This window comes from Lontra canadensis, unplaced genomic scaffold (assembly GCF_010015895.1).
Source record: "Lontra canadensis isolate GAN:19392208 unplaced genomic scaffold, GSC_riverotter_1.0 scaffold24, whole genome shotgun sequence".
NCBI classification, from domain to species: domain Eukaryota; kingdom Metazoa; phylum Chordata; class Mammalia; order Carnivora; family Mustelidae; genus Lontra; species Lontra canadensis.
In genome coordinates, this window is record NW_022631018.1 from 18,018,453 (window position 1) to 18,044,437 (window position 25,985).

The 25,985-nt window shown below is 38.7% G+C and overlaps 1 protein-coding gene across 1 annotated transcript in view; it reads left to right on the plus strand.

The window, feature by feature from the left end:
* The first annotated feature begins 633 nt into the window (after window positions 1-633).
* The window catches only part of MAEL (maelstrom spermatogenic transposon silencer), a 37,585-nt gene continuing 12,233 nt past the window's right edge, over window positions 634-25,985 (plus strand). The window contains exons 1-8 of the mRNA XM_032862957.1: window positions 634-935; window positions 1,194-1,286; window positions 2,628-2,727; window positions 3,652-3,807; window positions 5,720-5,761; window positions 14,166-14,290; window positions 15,031-15,085; window positions 15,205-15,346. Coding sequence (XP_032718848.1) covers window positions 804-935; window positions 1,194-1,286; window positions 2,628-2,727; window positions 3,652-3,807; window positions 5,720-5,761; window positions 14,166-14,290; window positions 15,031-15,085; window positions 15,205-15,346 — 845 coding nt within the window. The 5' untranslated portion in view covers window positions 634-803. The remainder of the gene's footprint in view (window positions 936-1,193; window positions 1,287-2,627; window positions 2,728-3,651; window positions 3,808-5,719; window positions 5,762-14,165; window positions 14,291-15,030; window positions 15,086-15,204; window positions 15,347-25,985) is intronic.

Sequence of the window (25,985 nt, forward strand, 5' to 3'; positions counted from 1 at the left end):
ATTAAACTTAAAGAATAAAAAGAAAACAAAGAAGATGCAGTGGAAACAAAAACTTTCATAGTAGCTCCAAATACATACCAGGAATAAAACTAACAAAAAAATGACACAACCCTTATGAGGAAACCTATAAAATTTTATTCAAGAACATTATTTAAATCTAGCTTCTTATTGTACATTTTCTTCCTAATACATTAAAATTTGCCTTAAAAAATATTCTTTACAACTATAACTAGTGTAACTTAAGAATGGGGGAAACACAAAAAGCAGTAACCGACAAAAGCCCCCATTGGTTGATTGCACTTGTTTTATCATCTTCCCCTCAAACTCTCCCCACCGGACTGTAAACTTCCGAAAGGAAAAGATCTTGTTTATCGTGCTCCTCACTCTGTCCCCCACCCAACACCGCACAGAGTCGGCCTTTTACAGTAATAAAACACGAAACACCTTGAACCACCCTCCGGTCCTCTTTTCCTCTACCGGCTTTGACACATATTACGCAATAATGTACAGACCTTCCACGTGACAGCACGCCCACCAACGCCTCATCCCAGCCAATCAGAATGCTTTGCACCTGTGACCACACTCGCCCCCTCCACCCCACCCCCACGGCCCCACGAGTCAGTCTCAGGCTGTTTTCCTCCCAGCAAGGCCAGTGCGGCTGCGCAACGCGCCCTGATTGGTCGAGGGCTGGAGGTCTTCGCGCGCAGGCGCCGTCCTCGGTTACTAAGGGCGGGAGCCCGGCGAGGCCGCCGGCGGCTTGTGGTGTCTCCGGCGCACGACGTCGAATCCTGGCCTGGCTCGCCATGCCAAACCGCAGGGCCAGCCGTAATGCCTACTATTTCTTTGTGCAGGAGAAGATCCCCGAGTTACGGAGGCGAGGCCTGCCTGTGGCTCGCGTAGCTGATGCCATCCCCTACTGCTCTGCTGACTGGGCGGTAAGACTGGGGGCAGTGGGGGGCAGGGGGACTCCCGGGGGGGCAGACCAGGCAGTTGGGCAGTGGGAGGGCGAGGCGACGAGGAGGCCAGTGACGCCTTGGCCCCTGCTGGAGGGAAGGGAAGCCTCCCTGTTCCCGCTGTGGGGCAAACCAGCGCCGGGACCACCTGTAATGTCTACGCTTCCGCCTCTGGGGCCCAGGGCGCTCGGAACTCATTGCTGTTTCTCTCGTTTCTCAACCCCCTTAAATGTCCCCAAGCTTTTGAGGGAGGAGGAAAAGGAGAAATATGCAGAAATGGCTCGAGAGTGGAGAGCAGCCCAGGGAAGGGACGCTGGGCCTTCGGAGAAGCAGGTAAGGTTGGCCCGAGACGAGCCGCTCCCTGCCTGGGCCACAGGCGTGTTGGCCAGATGCTGAGCGAGCGAGCGGGTGAATGCCAAGGGTGGGCTGGTGGGTGATTCCGCGGAGTGCGAAGAAGAATTTTTCTTTTCTTTTTCCCCCTGGTGTTAGGGCGCCTGTTAAAAAGCCAGCAGGTTCCCTAACTGGGGCACGTGTTGTTATTTGGTGGTGAAAGGCTGGGGGAATCCCTGTTGGGAAACCTGCATCCAATAAATCATGGTCAATGATGAGAGGGTTGGTTTTAAGGTTTGTACTACATGAACTCTGAGGGTTCCTTTCAAACCCCTTTATGATTAAAGACACCCCCCCCCCTCTATTTTATGTTTAAAAGTAGCTTGGACCGTTCTCTCTTTTTCAATGAACCTGGAACCAGGCACGCTGCTGTGTTTAAAATGTTGAAATAACAAAACCTGCCCATGCTGGCGAATGCGAGTGTGCCTTATGGGTAAGAGTGGAATGAAGCTGATTTGAGTAAACTCACACGTAGTAGAAGGATAAAGTACTCAATAAGAATTGTCTTGATTTGTATCGGGAAATTCAGTGTAATTGTCGACCCCCCCCCCCCCCCCGCCCCCGCCCCGGGTTCTTTCCATTCTCACATAGTGAAATTCCATTCTTTAAACTGTCAACATTGGGTTGAAATTCAAGAGAGCTTTGCTTGCTTTTGGTGTGAGAGCTTTTTATTTTGTAGGTGTATGTTTGGGTAGAAGCTCTAATCGGTTGAACTGTACTTATATAGGGGAACCTTGCCTTTTTTTTTTTTTTAAACTGTAGTTTCTTATAAGACATTTCCCCTCAAAATGTAAGCCCTGTTGTATACATACCTCATTGAGTCTTGTGTATGTACCTCATTGGGTCAGCATGATTGAGTTGTTACTTTAAGTGAAAAACAATTTAGAGAACTTTGTCGAATGATGTCCTTTTGGCCACTGAGCTCATTGACTCCGTGGGATGATTTTAGATTAGAAATCTATAATCACGTGGTCACTTCTGTGACTCAGTAGGATTAATTTAGATTATCGGTAGTGGGAAAATGGTTTTCAGCAGTAGCTGAATTGTTGTTTACCACTCACCTTTTGATTCAGAATATTTATAGATTTTGCCCTTGTCTGTCTTTGGGTGTTGGTGTCATTGACAAATACGTATTGACAAACACGTGCGTATTTACTCATTGGGCTCATTCATTACTGAAGTAATCTGTGAACTGTTTTTCAGTTATTTTGCTAAATTTAAATATTTGTATAAAGTGCCCAGTAAGAGTTTGAGTATGTGACAAATTATTTTCTTCCTCTTTAGAAACCTGTTTCCACTCCACTGAGGTGGCCAGGCATGCTTGTACCAAGGCAGAATGTTTCACCCCCTGATATTTCAAATTTGTCTCTAAAAAGTGATCAAGGTAGAGTAATCCTAAAAGCAAAACACTTAGATAAATGTGGGTGCTCAAGACACTGTGATATAGTGATCAGTAATTATGTGTTCTGTTCATTTTGATCCTGCATTTCAGAGTAATTGACTACAAGTGTTCGAATATGGTGGTGCTAAAGTTGTGAAAGTTCGGGTAATTTGCATTTGTTGAAATAACAGCGGAGAGATTTTGTTGTGTTTTGTACAAAAAATCTGGTCTTGTGGTTAATAACCGCTTTTTATGTTAATAAATATATTTCATATATTTAAGTGCTTATAGCTAGACCCTTAAATACATATAAATTATAAAAGGTTGAACTATTGAGCTAGCCTAGAAAAGAACTTACCTAATAAGAATCCTCGTTATTCCTTCTGGCTGTTTTGTGTTCTGAATTTGTTGAAGATTAATAAACTTTTAACAGTCTTAAACGTGGCCAGTCCTGTTAAGTAAGACTCTTCACATTCTCATATTTCTTCCTTCCTCTAGAGTGTTTATTGGTGCTCTTGTGTATATTGGCTAAATTGTCCATAGTTTATATCAGATTTTTTCTATACTGATTCTACTTGGCTTTATTTCCCGAACCTCTCATATTTGTTGAATATGGGTCACAGCTTTTCTTAAGTCATTCCTAAAATTCAGGGCTTATGTTTAGCCAAATTATGTAGAGCTGGCTGCAAGTTTGAATAATTTTGTTGCTTCATGCAGAGTGGTTACCATTGTAATTCTTGATAAGTGTAATTATAAAAATTTTGATTCATTTATCTGGTACAAATGATCAGTTTTCTCTTTTCCAGCTCTTAGGATTATAGGAACACAAGGAAAATGGTTCTAAAACTTTTGCTTTTGTGGAGGAGTTAATTCACAACTGTTTGTGTGGTCTTATCTTTTTTTTTCTTTTTATTTATTTCTTTTTAGCTCTCCTTGGAGGCATTTTCTATTTTTTGAACATTTTTAGCCATGGCGAGCTACCTCCGCACTGTGCACAGCGCTTCCTCCCTTGTGAAATAGGCTGTGTGAAATACTCTCTCCAGGAAGGTATTATGGCTGATTTCCATAGGTTTATAAATCCTGGTAAGTAGTCGGAGTGAGTAGATGATAAATCCTTTTTTTTTTTTATAAGATTTTATTTATTTATTTCTCAGAGAGAATGAGCAGAGGCAGAGGGAGAAGCAGGCTCCCCGCTGAGCAAGGAGCCCAATGTGGGACTGGATCCCAGGACGCTGGGATCATGACTTGAGCTGAATGAAGGCAGCCGCTCAACCAACCGAGCCACCCAGGCGTCCCTAGATGCTAAATCTTAAAACACTATGCATTTGATCTTGACTTTACTTAACAGTATTTGTTTTCTTAAGAGCTGACATATAGTTCTTAAAGTGTAATAAAGACCTCATCATAATTGGTTGAACTAGGTGTTTACACAAAGCTTTTTAGTTTAAGTTTTTAACCTCAAGAGAATGTTAGAATTGGGTGGATAGTATGCCTGAAAATGTGTTTGTTGTTTGCTTACCTGTGGCCTTGCATCTTGGAATTTTTTAAAAGTTTTTTATGCCTTTGCTCTTTTATTTCTTTAATCCATCCCTCACTTTGGACATCACTTTTGTAACTTTGTTGTTTCGTTTTTGTTGTTTTGTGGTTGTTTTGAGCAAAGTTATTAACCTTTCTGAACTTATTAGCTTATCTGTAAAGTGGCAATAATACCTATTGTAGACTGGTCTGAGGAATACAAGGGAAGGTATGGAAATAGTCTAATACTTGAGAGTCTCTCAGATGTTCTCAACAGCTCTTCAGGGTTTTCCACCCCTGCAAACCAAGTAGTAGCGAAGGCATAGGATTCAGTTAGGCTCCCAAGAGGGTAGTTACAGGACCAGTATACCTTTAAAGGCAAGTAGGAGAAATCTATAGGGAGAAGAGTGAAGGGAGGGTAGAGATTGGGGAAAAAAAGAACTTCATCTTTAGTTTTGTCAGTTGCTTTAAAATTCATTAGAATAATCCAGTGCTTTTTCTTGTGTTTTCATGACAGAGAAACTAATCATCCTGCTCACACTTGTGAGAGCTGCTGCTTAGGATAAATTAATAACTGTGTTTCTTTATACAGTTGTAACACATTAAAAAGATTGAATTTAGAGACTTTTTTTTAAAGCTATACGTACATGAGGCCCTATGTTAAGGGGCCTCTTTTTAAATTTTTTTAAATTTTTACTTTATTAACCTATAATGTATTATTTGTTTCAGGGATACAGGTCTGTGAATCATCATTCTTACACAATTTACAGCACTCACCATAGCACATACCCTCCCCAGTATCCATCACCCAGCCACCCCATCCCTACCACCCTCCTCTCCTCCAGGAATCCTCAGTTTGTTTCCTGAAATTAAGAGTCTCTTACGGTTTGTCTCCCTCCCTGGTCCCATCTTGTTTCATTTTTTCCCTCCCTACCCCCCCAACCCCCACCCTGCCTCTCAAATTCCTCATATCAGAGAGATCATATGATAATCATCTGTCTTTGATTGACTTATTTTGCTTAGCATAATACCCTCTAGTTCCATCCATGCCATTGCAAATGGCAAGATTTCGGGGTTTTTAATGGCTGCATAGTATTCATTATATATATATACACCATGTCTTCTTTATCCATTCATCGGTTGATGGACATCTAGGTTCCTTCCATAGTTTGGCTGTTGTGGACTTTGCTGCTATAAACATTCGGGTGCATGTGTCATGTTAAGGGGCCTCTTTATCTACTATTTCTTTTCTGTAAGGAGTAATTTCCTTTTTAAAGTAGTTTAGATAATATACCAAAATTCTTTTTAATAGTTCTCATTCTTTGGTGAAGAAAAACAATAACTTCTATGAAAGTTTAATTTTTTTGTATTTTCACATAGCAGTAGCCATTACCTATCTGCGTTATGATTTGGTCATCCTATGATGCATGACGATAGCAAAACCAGAGGGCTTCTCTCAATAAAATATTTTGTATTACAGGTGAAATTCCACGAGGATTTCGGTTTCATTGTCAAGCTGCAAGTAAGTATAAGGGAATGGGGTAGAATAATAGGCACTGAATGTGTCTGTACCTGGTTAAGACTTACTGCTTTAGGGCACCTGGATGGCTCAGAGGGTTAAGCTTCTGCCTTTGGCTCAGGTCATGGTCTCAGGGTCCTGGGATCAAGCCTTGCATCTGGCTCTCTGCTTAGCAGGGAGCCTGCTTCCCCCTCTCTCTCTGTCTGCCTCTCTGCCTACTTGTGATCTCTGTCAAATAAATAAATAAAATCTTAAAAAAAAAAAGAGTTACTGCTTTACATGGACACACAAAACTTAAGGTGGGGGAATAACATCCTTATTGTTGGAGAATCCTCATAGAAATGGTAGATAGAGTATGTGATCCTTAAAAACTTCCAAAACTTTAAAACTTTAAAATTAAATAGACTTACGGGATACCAAAGTATATGACTGTGTACCTAAGCTCTGAACTAAACTCTTCTACGAACTAGGTTTTAACTAGTTTCCTCTGTGATTAGAATGAAAATCATAATAGTTTTATTTTTAACTTACATTCAAAAGTGTCATTGTTTTAATAAGTTGTTTTTTTAACTTAAAAATGTAGACAACTAGCAGTTAGACAACAATTAGAAGTCAGTTTTTCAAATCTGCTATAACAAGCAGCTATTTTATTTGTAATGCTGTTCTTTACAAATGAAGAGAATATTTTAGAATCCCTTTGGTTATGTCTTTTGAGTTTTTACTGGTCTTAGTGAAAAATATGTACTAGACCTTTTTATTTGCTTGCCTGCTTGGAATCAGGGCAGTAGACTTTGGAACAAGGCAAGGGCAAATTTTTTTAGTTGGTCCCTTTATAGCTTTGAGTGAAAAACAGTTTATAATACAGAAGAAAAATTCCGTTGTAGATTTTGAAGTGTGAACCGAGCTAATCTCCCCATGTGTTACATCCTCTGAGGTTATTCACCAAATACGTGGTGATAAGACAAAAACAGAAGTTTAGCTGGTGAATTAACTACATTTTTACTTAAGCTGTTTCTGGTTTGTTCATCTTTGAGTGCATTGGAATCCTTGCTATTTGCCAGACTCATTTGTGAGAGTGCCACTGGCTTTACTGTTTATTATTTTGGTTCTGATAAATACTTGATTTTAAAACAGTTTTTAAGGCTTATTTTTACATTTTCAAGTTAACCAGTTTAACAGAAACCTATTAAAGATTCTAGGAATGTTTTCTTAACTTATTTTTCAAACTACTTAAAATTGATCACAGTCTCACTCAGGAAAGTTCATTGGTAAGCCACTTTGGAGCTCACCAATTTAGACAGGCCTTAAATTGCCAACTTGATAACCCTCGGAAGTGTGCCAGATAAAGAAGGTAAATAAATGATTGTATTAAAGGGATGGCCATGTTGACATAATAACTAAAAATGCTTATGCTGGGGCGCCTGGGTGGCTCAGTGGGTTAAAGCCTCTGCCTTCAGCTCGGGTCATGATCCCAGAGTCCTGGGATCGAGCCCGCATTGTGCTCTCTGCTCGGTGGAGAGCCTGCTTCCCTCTCTCTCTGCCTGCCTCTCTGCCTACGTGCGATCTCTGTCAAATAAAATCTTTAAAAAAAAATGCTTATGCTGATGTAATCAGCCTGATGCTTAGGAAAAGATGATTTTTCATAGAGGAATATACACTGAAGCAGACGTACGTGTGGATGAAGAGTGAGTAGAAGCTAAGGAATGTGCGTGTAGATCTTTCACATGCTCCCGTGCTGTTCTCTGACCCTTTATGAAATCGCGTAAGTGAGAGCAACTGAAGACTTCATAGATGGGCATTAGGTTTAGCACGTTAGAATCAAAGAATTTCAAATCCGGAAAAGGTATTGATATAGAATCTATTGATCTCCCCACCCTCACTGCCATGTTTTTCTTGGAAGCTGTACTTCAGGTTCTGTATAAATTTGTAGGGTTGAGAGGTCTTTGTCCTCAGTCTCCCCCACTTCAAGAATTCTGATTACATATTATTGCTTAATTTTCTTGAGAGAAGTTCTGCTTTAAAACAAAGCTTTGAAAACTGATTGCAGCTTCCTCTACAAAAGGTCTGGCTGCTTTTAGAATCTTCATATACAAAGAATGATATCAAGAGCAGTGAGCTATCAGCGAGGGTCATTCTATCTCTCCTTGATTGCATCCCCTTCCCTCTTTATAACAGAGACACTTTTTGGAATTTTGTGCTAGTCATTTCTTTTCTGAATAGTTTTATTTTGAATACTTTTTTTTTTTTTTCTTTTTGAGAGAGAGTGAGAGCATGTGCATGAGCAGAGGTTTGGGGGCGGTGGAGGGGAGGGGCCAAGGGAGAGAGAATCTTTAGCAGGCTTTGTGCCCAATGTGGAGCCCGACTTGGGGCTCAAACTCATGACCCTGAGATCATGACCTGAACTGAAATCTAGAGTTGGACGCTTAACCAACTGAGCCCGACAGCCATCTTGTGAATACATATTTAATTTATGTATTTAATTTTGCTTTTTTGAACTTTTATATAATTAATATTATGTGTTTCTGTAACTTTATTTTTTAAACTCAACATTGCCTTTTCGCAATTTTTCTATTGGATTGTCCTTTATATTGGTTTGTGGAATTTTATTATGTACCTGCTTATTGATTTACGTGCAGATACCTATGTTTCAGTTTGTGCCTTGTGTTTTTTTTTATTGTTTTTATGTCATTATGGTGTCTTTTAATGAAAATAGTTTTTATTTTTTTAATTTAGTAAATGTATCAATCTTTTCCCTTATGTTTTGAGGGGTTTTGGTATCTTAATTCTCTTTTACTTGAAAGCCATAGAGGATAGTTTTTAAGTTTTGTTTTTCATATCCAAGTTCTTAATTCACCTGACATTGACTTCTGTATGGTGTGAAGTAGAGATTTTTTTTTTTTCTCACGTGGATAATCCATTGTCTCCACATCATTTATCCAATAATCCGTTTGTTTGTCAGTATGTGGTGCCACATTTCTCTTGATGCCTGCGTCTTTTCCATATCTTATTTTGTTCTATTGGTCTACTTGGTTTTGGGTATCTATACTGTTAAACACAATATTTTAATACTTAGCCAAGCTTCTGGACTTTGTTTTAGAACATTATTCTTGACTTTTTGATTACCTTTAAATCTTCAGATCATTTTGGAGAAAACTGGCAGCTTCTTGATATTCTATCTTTGAACAGGGGTCTACTCTTATTTTTTTAGATCTGTAATGCCTTACAATAATTAAAATTTTCTTCACAGTGATCTTAATATCTTGTTAAATTTATAGCTTATAAATTTTGTTATAAGTGATATCTCTTAAAATTATATTTTTATTTACTTTTGCATTTTAGTTTTATTTAGCCATTGCTAAGCTATAATTGAGTTTTTAGTGAATTCCTTATATAGTCCTATCTGTGAAATGACTTTTTTCTAATCTATTTTTTTATTTAAAACTTTTAAAATTTTTAAAAAAAATTTGTCTAAGGTGCTGGCTAAGAACTCTATAGTTTCTAATGTTTCACCAGTGAGTATGTTGTTCACTGTGCTTTTTGTTTTTTTCCTTCTCATGTTTTGTATGCACTCTTGATCCTGGTAAAGAAGTTCCCTTCTATTCCCAGTTTGGTTAGAGATACCAGTTGCACATTATAGTGAGTGGTTTTTTGGTGTCTCACGTGATTTGTGTCTTTTGTTCATCTAGTAATTTGCTAACCAGTCTTCCATTCCAGCGGTAAACTGAGCATAGTCCCTATATAGCTCTTAAATAAACTGGTTTGCTAATATTTTGCCATCCTAACATGGGTTAGAGAATGTGTCTTCAGTTTTTTTAATTTACCTTGGGTTATTTTTTAATGGTTTTGCTGAAATTATCAATATTTTTTATTTTCCTGAACATATAAAGTCGTCTGTCTGATAACCCTATTATAGAGATCTTCTTTATGGATCTGTTGGTTATCTTGATGTTCAGTCAAGGTATCAGATCTCTTCTTATGTCTCATTATTTTTCAGTGCTGAACAGTAGATATAAAAACTTGTTATTCCTCTTAAAAAATTATGATTGATTTTTGTCAGAAGGCTGCTGCCGCTAGCCATCTGAGAGTACCTTAATCCAATTTCAGAGATTGAGATAATACAAAATTGGGTTCAGATATTTTAAGAATGCCATCTATTCCTAGTTGATCTCTAAAAAATGGGGAACAGGGACGCCTGGGTGGCTCAGTTGGTTAAGCGGTTGCCTTCGGCTCAGGTCATGATCCCAGAGTCCTGGGATCGAGTCCCACATCGGGCTCCTTGCTCAGCAGGGAGCCTGCTTCTCGCTCTGCCTCTGCCTGCCGCTCTATCTGCCTGTGCTCACTCTCGCTCTCTCGCTCTCTCTCTCTGACAAATAAATAAATAAAATCTTTAAAAAAAATAAAAAATGGGGAACAGTAGATTACCACCAAAGGATCATCTGTGAAATTTGTAATTGACTTCATGGCATAAACAATGGAAAACAGAAGACAATTGTATATATTAAGTATGTAATGAAAAGGTATTTAATATTGGAGTAATATTTTTTGAAGATATTATTTTTAAGTAATCTCTATACTCAACATGGGGCTTGAACCCACAACCCAAAGACCAAGAGTCAAAACCTGCTCCACTGATGTAGCCAGCAAGGGTCTTTGGAGTAATATTTTTAATTCTTTCAAGTCCAGGTCTGTTGAGAACTGTTCATTTTCTTGGACTCTAAATCTCCTCTTCCAGAGCTGGTAAATGCCCAGATTACCAATGAACCCAAATGCCAGAATCAGGCTCTCCAGCATTTCTTCCTCTCCTGGATTTTGGACCTGTAATTCCTTACTGCAGTTTTATCTCAGCAGTGCTTTCAAGCAGGTGTTTCATTTATTCAGCTTTTCTCTAATCTGTCATTATCAGCAATTGTATCTTCTGTATCCTTTTTTTATAACTATATGCTGAAATTAATAATTTGATCTCCTCAGATATAAGCATGATTATTTAAAATCGGTGCTGAATAACTTGGGTAGCTGGAATGCCTTTGGATCTCTTCCTGTCAAATTTGGTTTGGTTTCATCCTTTTTTCTTCATATACCTGTTTATTCATATAGACTGAAAAAAATTGGTTTTGAGTATGACAGATTTATTGGTATTTAAGATTTATTTTAGAGCAGGAGGAAGGAGAGGGAGAGAGAGAATCTTGAGCAGACTCCCCATTGAGCTTGGAGCCCAGCATGGGGTTCAATCTTGGGACCCCAAGATCATGACCAAAGAAATCAAGAGTTGGACACATAACCAACTGAGCCATAGAGGTGCCCCAGATTTACTGGTATTGTCGTAAAGACACTGGTATCAGTCGTTTTTCTCACGTTTTGACCTTAGGTTAATACTTCATTTGAGTCAAGAAAAGAGCACGTAGGAGAGGGATGTTATGTTATTTTTTTTTTTTTCCGCCCATGGAGGGATGTTATTTTAACAGAAACAGTGAATTGGACAAAAGTGGAAAGTTTGCTTATCTTAAAGCAAGTTGAGTTCATGTATCTTGATATAATTAAACCATGTAAGAACTAATAGTTCTATATACATTTCCATTGTTTTATTTGGGGCTTACTCTAAAATGCAAATGAACAAAGTGTTAGGAATATATATGAGTTGCTTCTCAATTACCTGTTAAAAGAACTCAGCCAGTAGTTATCACCAATAAAATAGTATGAAGCTGCCTCCAAATTAAACATTGCAGGAGTTTTCAAGGAAATCATATACTGTTTCTTATCTGTGACTGTGCTTTTAAAGATGTGTTTAACTATCACATGAAAAAATTCCGTATACAAAATTTTTTTTAAAACCCTACAATACATAGGTCTAACAACATATATGTGGTCAAAGATTCCATAAGATATGCTTAAAGATGCATTTTCTTTTATCTTTAGTACCTAAACTATACTTTTGAGGGGCCATTGATTAATATGTATACAGTTCAAGGCATATTACTGTGCTAAAATAAGAATTCTTGTATTAAGTCCAAATTCACTTTCACAAGTTAGTAACTTAAGCTTTAACAGAGTTGCAGAAAGTAAATCATTCTCCTTTTCATCTTCATAAAATGTTACTTTTTTGGTTTTATCTTTTTAAAAAAAATACAGCCAAATATTTATTATATATAAATTTAAATTTTTGGTGGTGATTTGTATTTGAAGAAAGCTTCCTTGTGATTCACCTCAGGATTTGGTGGAAATGCTTACAAGAACTAGCTAATAACAAAAACTAAGGGAAGCACATTAAAAATACTGATTTACTTTGGTAGCAAATGGTCTTTAAACACTAATGAAGGTAGACAAGACCCATTCAGGTGAAGTGGGTTATTTCAAATACTCAACAATTTACATAAAATTTTAAAAAAATTTTAAAGAGCTAAGCATCTGTACCAACTGATAGTGCAATATCTTGTTTGTTGACTTAAAATAAATGGCTATTAGGAAAAAGCTGTACTTTAATTATATCTAATATATTCCAGCAACATTTTCCTTCCAGTACAACACTCCCTCTCTATATAGCTGTTCCTGGGAGCCGGTTTGGGTTAATAAGGGAGTTAAGAGTAATTCTGCAGTTTAAGTAGACAATAACTTTTCTTTTCCTTTTAATGTGCTAATAGTTGTGTCTAAAAATATGTAATTCTTAGAAAAATACCATTTGATTTTTTTTTCCTTATCTGTAACCTTTTGGAAACTAATCACATGATACTACAAAATTAGCAAATGTCTTGAAATCTGAATACAAAACATAAATTAACTCTAATTTCAAACTCTTGTGTACCACCACCCAATCTTTAAAAAAAAAAAAAGTGGCTCTGAGAATATTCTTTTACCATTCTTTAAAAAAAGAAACTATTCCTTTTAACTTTACATCCATACCACAGTCCACTTTCGAAACATCATTTGTCTTGGTCATGGAAATTTCTGAGGTGAGATTTTATATTTCACTCCCATAGCTTCCGGTTATCAGAGAAATCATACTTTTTCTTTATTGAAGGAGTTGGTCCTGCTGATGTAGGTGTGTCCCTTCCAATACTCTTCATTCTCATCTTTGCTTCTGGAGGCCTTTCCTCTGGTTCAGTCTTCCTTTTCCTTAAAAGCTGCTGCTGCTGAAAAGGTTTTTGGACCAAGAGTTGAAACCATTTTTTTAGGCTTATTTGGTTCAATTTTGATGGCTATGGCTGAGGCTTTCTTTGTCTTGTGTCTACCTATGGCAAATCCAAACTTGGAGATCTTTGTAGGCTTTACTGGGACATCTGCAAGCTGCTGCTTTAGCTGCTCACTTCTCAGCACATGACGAGCTTTCCCCTCCGCTACTCCAGGGGCCCAGCTTACCATGGCTTCTCAGGTTTCTCCTCTCCCATCTTCCTGTCCAGTCTTTCCCCTGCCACACTGAAAAAAAATGATTTTAAAGTAATTTGAGGCTTAGAATGATGTCCTCTTCATCCAGAGAGGATTTATGTTTGCTTTTGCTAGATAGCTGGGGTCCTAGCAGACCAGGTCCCAAAAGCTGTCAAAAGCACACTTCTCAGGGGTGCCTGGGTGGCTCCGTGGGTTAAAGCCTCTGCCTTCAGCTCAGGTCATGATCTCGGGGTCCTGGGATCAAGCCCCGCATTGGGCTCTCTGCTCAGCGGGGAGCCTGCTTCCTCCTCTCTCTCTGCCTGCCTCTCTGCCTACTTGTGATCTCTCTCTGTATGTCAAATAAATAAAATCTTTGGAAAAAAAAAAAAAAACACCTCTCAGCTAATCAATTTCCTCTTCTGGAATTGGGAGGTAGCTGCTGGGGAAAAACTGCCCTCGAAGGAGTCTGTCTGGAGAGCCTCTCTGGATTCCTATATTCTCTTGCATCTGGATCTAATAATTTCTTGCTATTGTGTGTACTCTTGATATCCTCAGATACATTAAATGTTTGTGGGAGGTTAGTCTGAATTACTTGGTCCATTTATTTTTATTTTTTATTTTATTTTATTTTATTTTTTTACTGGAAGTGGAAATCTTAATCATATAGCCTTTTAAAAAGCAGCCATTGCTATAATGTTCTCCAGCTTTATCTATAAACCATATTCATAAAAGGCAGATGGGAATAGTGAAAACGTATAGGCTTGGTCACTTAAATCTGGATTTGAGTCTTGACTCTGTTGCTTGCCAACTATTAACCTACCGTGCTAACTTCTGTGATTGTCAGTTGTGTCTTCTCTAATATGTGTATATCCCCTTTCTCATAAGATTATGGCATAAATTATGTAAAGTATGTAACCATAATTAGGCTTGGTACAAGTGCTTAAATATGAGTTACTGAGTACTGTCTTCCTGTACCCCTACTTCCTTACCCACTTTGCAATACTTGTTTTGGTCAAATTTTGAACTGCTTCCTCCTTTTTATTCCCTTCAGGTGATTCTAGTCACAAGATTCCTATTTCAAACTTTGAATCTGGGCATGACCAAGCAGCTGTGTTACAAAACCTTTATAGGTTTATTCATCCAAACCCAGGAAACTGGCCACCTATCTACTGCAAGGTAATTTCATTGTTAGAATTTTTTATTAAGGCATCCACTTAGATACTGAAAGATCCATGAAAGGTACCCAAAGAAAGTGAGTTTGCTTGTTAGCTGTGTGTGTTAAAACATGTTCATTCTGAATTGTTTAGAATGGGATTAGGTATAGTTTCTGTGGCATTAGAGGGATTCTGAACACTGCAAAAGCTGAATGCATTTCTACTTTGAACTCCTTTTTTTAGTTTCTCCTGCTGAAATATCTTCTCAGTATTTTTTTTTACTCTGAAAGGGTGTTCTAATCTGTACATCTGTCCTTCTAAGTAAGATTACTGTTTATTTAAAACTTTTTGTAGCAATCTCTTGATCCTCTTTTGTAATCTTTGGAGAGCCTTTATTCTTTATTTTGTCTAAATTCTTTTAGCTAAGAGTCGAAGAACTGGGTTTTAACCTGACTATTTTAGTGTAACCATGAACAGATTACCTTATCTTTTTCTGAGCATTGGTTTTGTCATGTGCCTACCCTAGATTTCCTTTGTTTTTCACAGAGTCTGTTAGCACTGCTTTATAAATGTAACTGGTTATTAAAAGCAGCAGTTTTTTAAAATATATGATGCTCTTTTTTATGGTTCTCATTTAGTTGTCACAAACTCTTTAGTCTTTCCCTTCCTGCCACCCCCACCACCCCAGTCTGAAAGGACAGCAATTGATTAAAATTAACTCAGTGTAGGAGAAAATACAAGTAAATTTTTTCCCTTCTCCAGTCTGATGACAGAGCCAGAGTCAACTGGTGTTTGAAGCATATGGCAAAGACATCAAGTAAGTAAAACTAGGTCACTGTTGAAGTGCGTTATAACATCTGTATTTCCATTTTGGTGTACGTGTTCTATGTGCCTAAATTCAGAAATTGTTTGTCTTTTTCTTTTTACCAATGGAAGAAATCAGGCAAGATCTAGAACTGCTCACTGTAGAAGATCTTGTTGTGGGGATCTACCAACAAAAATTTCTTAAGGAGCCCTCTAAAACCTGGGTTCGGAGCCTCCTAGATGTGGCCATGTGGGATTATTCTAGCAACACAAGGTATTCATGATGATTTTGTGATTGTGATTTTGACTTTTTGTACTGAGAAAATATGGCAGGATTAGTTTTTCCTTTTTCATCAACAGGCAGTATTTTCCTATGAAACTTTGGAATCATTATTTCCTTGAATAATAAGATTCCATTGGTTGTCTGATACATTGTCATTTTGTCTACAACTAAAAATAAAACACACTACCAGATAACTGGCATGGTGCTTTATCGCTTAGAATTTTTGTACTGATGGAAGAATATATTTATTTAAAGAGATGTTTTATGACATAGACTTCTTAGACTTACATATAAGAAATATATAAGTGAAATAAATGGAATGTATTTTTCATTTTGAAATAATTTCATGCTTATAGAAAAGTTGCAAGAATAGTACAGAAATTTCTGGTTTCTCTGTTCTCTTCCACTTGTCTATGTGTCTGTTTTTGTGCCAATACCATGCTGTCTTGATGATCACAACTTTGTGATACAGCTTGAAGTCAGGGACAATGCCTCTAGCTTTGGTTTTCTTTTTCAACAATCCCATGGCTATTCAGGGTCTTTTCTGATTCCATCCATTTTAGGGTGGTTTGTTTTCAACTCTGTGAAAAACGTCAATAGTATTTTGATAGAGATTACTTTGAAACAACAGATGGCTCTCGGTAGCTAGCTTAGACGTTTTCACAGTGTTTATTCCAATCCATGAGCATGGAATGCTTTTCCATCTTTCTGTGTCGTCTTCAATTTCTTTCCTGAGGGTTCTATAGTTCCTCGAGTACAGATCCTTTACCTCTTTGGTTAGGGTTATTGCAAGGTATCTTACGGTTCTTGGTGCTATTGTAAATGGAATCGATTCCTTAATTTCTTTCTTCACCCACGCTGTTAGTGCAGAGAGAGGCGGCTGATTTCTAGGCGTCAGTTTTGTATCCTGCCATGTTGAACTGCTATGAGTTCTGGTAGTTTAGGGGTGGATTCTTTTGGGTTTTCCACATAAAGTGTTGTGTCATCTGCGAAGAGAGAGAGTTTGACTTCTTCTTTGCCAATTTGAATGCCTTTTATTTCTGTTTGTTGTCTGACTGCTATGGCTAGGATTTCTGGTACTATGTTGAACAACAGTGGTGAGAGTGGGCATCCCTGTTGTGTTCCTGACCTAAAGGGAAAAGCTCTCAGTTTTTCCCCGTTGAGAATGATATTTGCTGTGGGCTTTTCATAGCAGCTTTTATGGTATTAAGGTATGTTTCTTCTATCCCTATATTTTGAAGAGTTTTAATCAGGAAAGGATGCTGTACTTTGTTGAATGCTTTCTCTGCATCAGTTGAGGGGATCAAATGGTTTTTGTCTCTTTTGTTAACATGATCTATCATGTTGATTGATTTGCGAATGTTGAACCACCCTTGCATCCCAAGAGTAAATCCTATCTGGTGATGGTGAATAATCCTTTTAGTGTACTGTTGGATCCTATTGGCTAGGGTCTTGTTGAGTATTTTGGCATCCATGTTCATCAGGGATATCGGTCTGTAATTCTCCTTTTTGATGTGGTCTTTGTCTCATTTTGGGATCAAGGTAATGTTGGCCTCATAGAATGAGTTTAGAAGTTTTCCTTCCATTTCTATTCTTTGGAACAGCTTTAGTAGAATAGGTATGATTTCTTCTTTATTTTTTTTATTTTTTATTTTTGAAAGATTTTATTTATTTATTTGACAGAGATCACAAGTAGGCAGAGAGGCAGGCTCCCTGCTGAGCAGAGAGCCTGATGCGGGGCTTGATCCCAGGACCCCGGGATCATGACCCGAGCAGAAGGCAGAGGCTTTAACCCACTGAGCCACCCAGGCACCTTGTTTTTTTGTTTTTTTTTTAATTTTTTAAAAAAGATTTTATTATTTATTTGACAGAGATCATAAGTAGGCAGAGAGGCAGGCAGAGAGAGAGAGAAGGATGATGATTTCTTTAAATGTTTGGTAGAGAGAGGCCTGGGTGGCTCAGTGTGTTAAGTGTCGGCTTTCCGCTCAGGTCATGATCCCAGAGCCCTGAGATCGAGTCCTGCACTGGGCTCCCTGCTCAGCAGGGAGTCTGCTCCTCCCTTTGCCTGCTGCTTCCTCTGCTTGTGCATGCACGTGCTGTCTTTCCCTCTCTGACAAATAAGTAAATAAAATCTTAAAAAATAATAATAAAAAAATAAATGGTGGAATTTGCCTTGGGAAGTCATTTGGTCCTGGACTCTTGTTTTTTGGGAGGTTTTTGATTACTGTTTCAATTTCCTTGCTGGTTATGGATCTGTTCAGATTGTCTATTTCTTCCTGTTTCAGTCTTAGTGGTTTATAAGTGTCCAGGAATGCATCCATTTCTTCCAGATTGCCTAGTTTGTTGGCATGCAGCTGGTGGCAATAAGATCTAATTATTGTCTCTATTTCCTAGGTATTGGTTGTGATTTCTTCTCTTTCTTCATGAATTTATTAATTTGGGCCCTTTCTCTTTTCCTTTTATAAGTCTGGCTAGGTGTTTATCATTCTTATTAATTCTTCCAAAGAACCAGCTTCTAGTTTCGTTGATCTGTTCTATTGTTCTTCTAGCGGAAATCTGTTTCACTGATTTCTGCTCTAATATTTGCTATTTTTCTTCTGCTTGGTTTCAGCTTTATTTGCTGTTCTTTCTCTGTCTCCTTTAGGTGTAAGGTTAGCTTGTGCATTTGGGATTTTTCTGATTTTTTGAGAGGCTTGGATGGCTGTGTACTTCCCTCTCAGGACCACCACTGCAGTGTCCCGTAGCTTTTGAACCAACATGTTTTCATTTTCATTGGTTTGCATGGATTGTTTAAGTTCTTCTTTAATTTCCTGGTTGACCCATTCTTTCTTTAGCAGGGTGCTTTTTAACATCCAAGTGTTTACGTTCCTTCCAAATTTTTCCTTGTGGTTGAGTTCCAGCTTCAAAGCACTGTGGTCTGAGAATGCACAGGGAAGGATCCCAGTCTTTCGGCATTGACTGAGGCCCGAGTTTTAACCAGGTGTGTGGTCTCTTCTGGAGAAAGTTCCATGTGCTCTCTAGAAGAATGAGTATTCTGTTGTGTTAGGATGGAATGTTCTGTGTATATCTACAAAGTCCAGCTGGTCGAATGTGTCCTTCAGAGCTCTTGTTTCTTTGATGATCTTCTGCTTGGATGATCTGTCTGTTGCTCTGAGTGGAGTGTTGAAATCGCCTACTATTAATGTATTATTATCAATATTGTTCTTTATTTTGGTTATTGGTTTATGTAGCTGGCTGCTTCCATGTTGGGGGCATAGATATTTACAATCGCTAGATTTTCTAGTTGGACAGACCCTTTAAGTGTCCCTTTACATCTCTTACTGCAGCCTTTGGTTTAAAATTTAATTAATCAGAAATGAGAATTGCTACACCAGCTTTCTTTGAGGTCTGTTGGTATGGTAAATTGTTCTCCATCCCCTCACTTTGAATCTGGGGGTGTCAAAATGAGTCTCTTGTAGACAGCATACGGGTGGGTCCTGCTTTTTTACCCAGTCTGAACCCGTGTCTTTTGACAGGAGCATTCAGCCCATTCACATTGACAGTAATATTGAAACATATGAATTTAGTGCCATTGTGTTGCCTGGAAAGACCGTGTTTCTGTGGATTGTCTCTGTTAATATCGCGTTTATATTGCTCTTGGGGGTCTTCTTTTATAGACTCCCCCTTAATATTTCTTGCAGGGCTGGCTTGGTGGTCACATACTCTTTCAGTTTCTGCTGGTCCTGGAAGCGTTTTATCTCTCCTTCCATTCTCAGTGACAGCCTTGCTGGATAAAGTGTTCTTGGCTGCATGTTCTTCTCATATAGTACCCGGAATATGTCTCGCCAGCCCTTTCTGGCTTGCCAGGTCTCTGTGGATAGCTCTCTTATTCTGATATTCCTCCCTCCATGTGTACAAAATCTCTGCCCTCTAGCTGCTCTCAGGATCGCTTCTTTGTCTTAATGATTTGCAAGCCTTCACTATTACACATCAGGTGTTGATCTATTTTTGATCTTGGGAGGGGTCCTCTCTGCCTCTTAGATACGAATGCTTCTTTCCTTCCCCAGGTTAGGGAAGTTCCCAGCTGTGATCTGCTTATATATACCTTCAAGTCCTCTCTCTCTCCCCACCCCCTCAGAGATCCCAGTAATTCTAACATTGGAAGGTTTCGTGGAGTCATTGATCTCATTCTGTTTTCATGGGCTATTAGCTGCCTATCCCTCTCTTCCTTGGCTTCCTTTCTATCAGCTTATCTTCTAGGTCACTGATTCGTTCTGCTGCCTCATTTACCCTGGCTGTTAGAGTATCCAGTTTAGACTGCATCTCATTCAGAGCATTTTTGTAAGTTTGGTCTGATTAGATTTCCTTTCTGCCTGTAGAGATTCTGTACTGTCACTAATGCTTTTTTCAAGCCTAGCTGTTGATTTCATAATTGCTATCCTGAAGTCTATCTCTGACATCTTGTTTATATCCACATCCATTAGTTCTGTGGCAGAGGACATTGTCTCTGGTTCTTTTCTTTGTTGGGAGTTCTTCCTCCTAGTCATTCTGTCAAGAGATGGTTGAGCAAACGAACAGAGCCCAAAATATCAAACGTGACCCAAGCAAAACTCAGTTAAAAATGGGGGCAGGGAAAGAGATTATAATCTCTCAGGTGGACAAAGCAGGGTGATCTCCCTGTTCCTGATGGATTTTTGTTCTTTGTGTTAGAAGACACTATATCCCAAAATTGCAGAGAAATCAGAACTTATATATATCAAGATAAAATTGAATAGAATGAAAATGGGCTAGTGTGGGTCATAAATCTATAAAACATAGATGTGAATAAAAGTTAAGCAACTTATAAAACATAGGTTGGGAAAAAAGAATCTATTTGAAATAGGAACAGGATTAAAAAAAAAAGGCCAAGAAAAGAAATATAAAATTTTAGCCTTCAGTATAAATGAGTCATGAGGGAACACCTGGAGCTCCCTGTATTATTTTCCCCTGGTGCTGGAGTTTTATAGTTCTCTGGGAAATAAGCTTGTCATTCACCTGTTGTTCCAGTCTGTCTTCTTGGGGAGAGGCCTGCTGCTGGGCTTCTCAGGCATCTCTGCCTGGGTGGAGTTTCCCTATACCTTGTCAGCAGGATGGGCTTAATGTGAGCTGGTTGACTGTGTGACTTTTGTTCCCTGGTGGCTTGCCTTTAGATGGTAGGAGCAAATATGGCTGTTCAGGAATCTTGCCCAGAGCAGCAGTGTCACGGACTGCCCCCTCCACCCTCCTGCCACCCCACAACAAATCCTCCAGGATTTGTTTCTACCTCTGCACATACCAAACTGCACAGACTCGTGCATTTCATGCCCACTGCTTCTCTCCTGGGGGAGTCAAGGGGACCCACGAACACCTCTGTGCTTTAACTCTGCAACTGGCCGTGGGCTCAAGCATGTACCCTCTTCCACAGCTCCCTGGTCATGCTGGGTGCTTCTCCGGTTTCATCTCATGGGTCACACTGCTTAGAGAGCTGTCTCTGTCATGGGTACAAGCTGTTTTATATCTCCCCTAGGGTGTTAAACAGTCTGTACCTTCTAGTCCTTTCAGGGTGGTCAGGCAGAGGGCGGCCTCCCTACTGGCTTGGGTCACAGTTTATGATGAAGGGAATTGAGAGTCCCTTCTGGGCTCGCTAACCATAACTATTCTCCCCATCTACTGCTTGGGCAGTCCATCTGTTTAGGCTCACCCCTTTCTGAGTCTCCTGCAATCCTGAGACCATAGTGATTTCCCCTAGAATTCTGCCCTATTCATCCCCTATGCCCTTTTCAGAAAGAGGTGCCTCTCACTATGGCATATTTCCAGGGTTCCCAATTTTTTGCTCCAGTGTTAGATCACTCTCGGGTGGCCAGCTTATGGAGGCTCACTGTCCCCTCCATTTATCTTATGGTATTTCTCCCAAAGTTCAAGGTTCCACACCTCCTACCTTGCAAAAATAGTCATTTTTGTGCTTGTGGAGATCCAGATAAGTCTTACATGTCAGGTTGAATCTGTGTGTGTTCAGAATGGTTTGATTAGCTAAATTTGAGGGATCAGATGAAACAAGGTCCCCTACACTGCTGCCACCTTGCCCCCCTCCTTTAAGATTTCATTCTTTTTATGGCTGAGTGGTATTCTGTTATATATATGTACCACATCTTCTTTATCCATTCATTCGCTCATGGATATCTGGGCTCTTTCTGTAGTTTGGATATTGTTCATAAAGCTGCTATAAACATTGGGGTGCATGTATCCCTTCAAATCAGTATTTTTTTTAAGATTTTATTTGTTGATTTGACAGAGCACACAAGTAAGGGGAGTAGTAGGGAGAGGGAGAAGCAGGCACCCCGCTGAGCAGGGAGCCTGACCTGGGGTTTGATCCCACGACTCTGGGATCTTGACCTGAGCTGAAGCCAGGGGCTTAATGGACTGAGCCACCCAGGTGCCCCTGAACCAGTACTTTTGTATCCTTTGGGTAAATACCTAGTAGTGTACTTGTTGGGTTGTAGGGTAGTTCTGTTTTCAACTTTCTGAGGAATCTCTCTACTGTTCTTCAGAATGGCTACACCAGTTTGCGTTCCCACAAATAATGCATGAGGGTTCCCTTTCGCCACATTCTCACCACACCTGTTGTTTCCTGTGCTGTTAATTGTAGCCATTCTGACAGGTGTGAGGTGATATCCATTGTAGTTTTGATTTATGTTTCCCTAATGATGAGTGATGTTGAGCATCTTTTCATGTGTCTGTTGGCCAGCTATAAGTCGTCTTTGGAGAAATGTCTGTTCATATCTTCTCACCTTTTAACTGGATTGTTTTTTGGGTGTTCAGTTTTATAAGTTCTTTAAAAATATATAATGGTGTGGGTAAACTGGACCACTTTCTTAAACCATACACAAAAATAAATTCAAAATGGATGAAAGACCTAAATGTGAGTCCTGAAACCATCAAAATCCTAGAGGAGAACACAAGCAGTAACTTCTTTGACATCAGATGGAGTGGTTCCTTACTAGATCTGTCTCCCGAGGCAAAGGCAACAAAAGGAAAAATATATTAGTGGGATGACTTCAACCTAAAATGTTCTGCATAGCGAAGAAAAAAATCAACAAAACTAGAAGGCAGCCTTCAGAATGGGAGAAGATAGTTGCGAATGACTTACTTTGACTTCTGTGATCTTGGTATTTTTGAAGGGTGCAGGGTAGTTACTTTATAGAATGTTTCTTAGTTTTAGTTTGCCTTTATTTCTTCATGATTAGTTTGAGTTCATATCTTTTTGGCAGGAGTACCACAAAAATTATGTTTTCTCAGTGTGTCATATCTGGATGTATATGTTATCCATTTGTTCCATTACTGATAACTTTGGTCACTTAAGATAATGCCTCCCAGATTTCTCCATTGAAAAGCTACTGATTTTCACCTTGTAATTAATATTTATAGGGAAATATTTTGAGATTTGGTAGATATTCTCAAACTTCAGTCTGCCTCTTAATTTCATATCCTTTGATGACTTTGCCTGAATCAGTAATTATTATATTTGTGAAATGGTGATTTTTCTAATGTAGTTCATTTTACGTTTGTTAGTTGGCATTCTACTGTAAGGAAGAGCTTTGCTTTTATTTCTTAAGATTTATTTATTTAGACAGAGAGAGAGGGGTGGAGAGGGAATCCTCAGTCACACTCTCCTCTGAGCAGGAAACCCAACACAAGGCTTGATCCTAGGACGGAGATCATGATCTGAGCCGGAACCAAGAGTCGGCTGCTCAACCGACAGAGCCACCCAGACACCCCAAGAGAGCTTTTATTTTTAAAAAATAATTTATGAGTATGGACTCATGGATTCCTATTTGGAATCCTATAAATGGGCTGTAATCTGTTATTATCAATTTATAATCTGTTATCTGTTATTATCAACTTATTTTTTATGCTCAGTTTGATTTTATGCCCAGTGGATATCCCTTCAGAGCAGTGGTTTCTGTGTCCTTTTGACATTTCTTCATTGTTCTCTGAATGCTTCTTTGCTTTCTGGCTTAATATGTTCCAGGTTCATCCTTGCTTTCCATGCTTCAGTTTTGGATTACCCATTTCTGCATGGAGCCCTGGTTCCTTTAAACGGAGGACAGTATTTAGAAGATAGGACGTGGGTGTTAGGTGTACTCATTCTAGTTCCCCTTAGTGGAGAGAGCTACGTATATACACAGCCTCCACACACACTTTTAAGTCTGTCTCACCATGAGTTCATACTAAGTACCTATAATTCCAGTTCAACACATACTGTTTTCTAGTTTTCCATTTTTCTATTTTTGTATTTCCCTTCTCTGAGAGAAAAACCTGGCACTCAATATTCTTTCTTGTTTGTTCAATCCTAGAATATGTTAATTAAAAATCAGAGAATTGTTAAGTGATACCCTGTAAAGAAAAAATAATAGTTCAGAATTTGCTTTCAGTTGTTTCTTAGTCTGAAGGCAGATAGTCAAAACACTTTGTTCAAAAGTTATTTGGGTTGGTTCTTCCCTCTTCAGTGTGGTTGAATTATTCCTTTGAAACATGGTTCAGTCCATTTTCTTGTTTCATTCCATTTCTGTTTTTCCCCGATCCTTGTTGATTCTCTTACCTTTTTAATGTGTTTAAACAAAAAAGTATAGTCAGCAGTATCATTTCACTTCAATCCAACTCCATTAAAACTCCTTAGATTGCATTAAATTTATAAATTGGGGAGAATTGAAATGTTTATAATGTTGAATTCTATCCAAAGATAAGAGATGTGTTTCCATTTCTCAAATCTACTTTTGAGTCTTTCAGGACTTTCAAAATTTTCTCACACAAGTTGTGCATATCTGGGACTGGAGAAATTGTTGGGGGGGCAGTTCTTTGACAACTTTCTCTGTTTCATCTATGAAAGTCTGTTTGATTAGGCTTTCTAACTTTAATGGGATCGATATTGGTAATCTGTATTTCTCAAGGAGAGTGTACATTTTATATATGCTTCTAAATTTGCTTAAAAGTCTGCAAAGTTAGTCTCTTATAATTGTTAAAATTCCTTCTGTTTCAGTGGTTATTCTTGTATACTTGTGCCTTTTTTTCCCCTTAAATAAAGCTAGTTTATGGTCTCTCTCTGTCTCTCTCTTCCTTTTTTTTTTTTTTTAAACAACAGGATTTCATTAGATGTAGATTTTTAAAAATTCTCTCATTAATTTCTGCTTGTATTATCTTGTGTTTAGTTGAGTCAGTTTTCTTCTAATCACTGCTTTCAGTGCATCTCCTAGATTGATATATACAGTATTTTGTCATTTAAAAAAAATTCTGTAGTTTTAACTCATAAGTTAATATGAGGCTTTTAAATATCCAGAGGTAAAGGACTTTCTGTTTTTTGTTAGTAAATTCTAGTGTCTTTGCATTGTGATCAGTTTTGTTCTACTTTATGAAAGTTTTGCAGTTTTTTGCTAACTTAATAATCAATTTTTGTGAATGATCTGTGGGTGTGTGAGAAGAATATTGTAAGGGTATTTTTATTATCCATGAAGTCTACTTTGATTGTGTGGTTTAAGTTGTTTTATCTCTTAAGAAAGACCGGAGTTGGTGAGGATGTGGAGAAAAGGGAACCCTTGTGCACCACTTGTGGGAATGTAAATTGGTGCAACTGCTGTGGAAAATGGTATGGCGGCTCCTCAAAACATTAAAAAATAGAAATACTACAAGATCCACTTAATTCCATTACTTGATATCTATCCAAAGAAAATGAAAACGCTCATTCGAAAGATAGACGCGCCCCTAAATACACGTTTAGAATAATAGCAAGGGTATGGAAGCAATCCACATGGTCCTTAACGAATGACTGGATCAAGCATATTGATGCCCGTGCGCGAGCATGGAGAACACTGCCGAGCCACCGAAAGGAAATGTTGCCGTTTAAGGCAACATGGGTAGACCTAGAGAGTATTATGCTCAGTGAAATAGGTCAGAGAGGCCGAGACCATGATGTCACAGAAATATGGACACTGAAAACCAAAACAGACAAACAAAAAACCAAGCAGACTCTCAACGACAAAGGACAAACTGTTAGTTGCCAAAGGGGAGGTGGGGGAGGAGATGGGCTAAACAGGTGAAGGAGAGAAAGAGACACAGACTCTGCAGTTACTTTAAAAAATTGTCTTAGTTGCTTGATTTAGGTCTACTTGATCTGTCATGTGATGAGAATGGTGCATTAAAAGTTTGTTGTAACTATCTTGTGTGTGTGTTTTTAAGATTTTATTTGACAGACAGAGATCACACGTAGGCAGAGAGGCCGGCAGAGAGAGAGGAGGAAGCAGGCTCCCCGCCGAGCAGAGAGCTTGATGTGGGGCTCGATCCCAGGACTCTGGGATTATGACCTTAGCTGAAGGCAGAGGCTTTAACCCACTGAGCCACCCAGGAGCCCCACTATTGTGTTTTTATGTTTCATTACATCTCTGTAGTTTTAAGCTGTTTACTGTGGTATTTGGTGCCTTTACAGAAAAAAAATTTGCTGAATCTTGATCTGGTAGATTGATTAGGGCTCTTGGGAACCAGCAGTCCCTGTGTTCTTGTCTATTGAAAACTTTTTATTTGACCTTTATTTCCTTGAGTTTCTGGAAAATACAGCTGTATTGTTGTATGTCTTTGTGTGCTG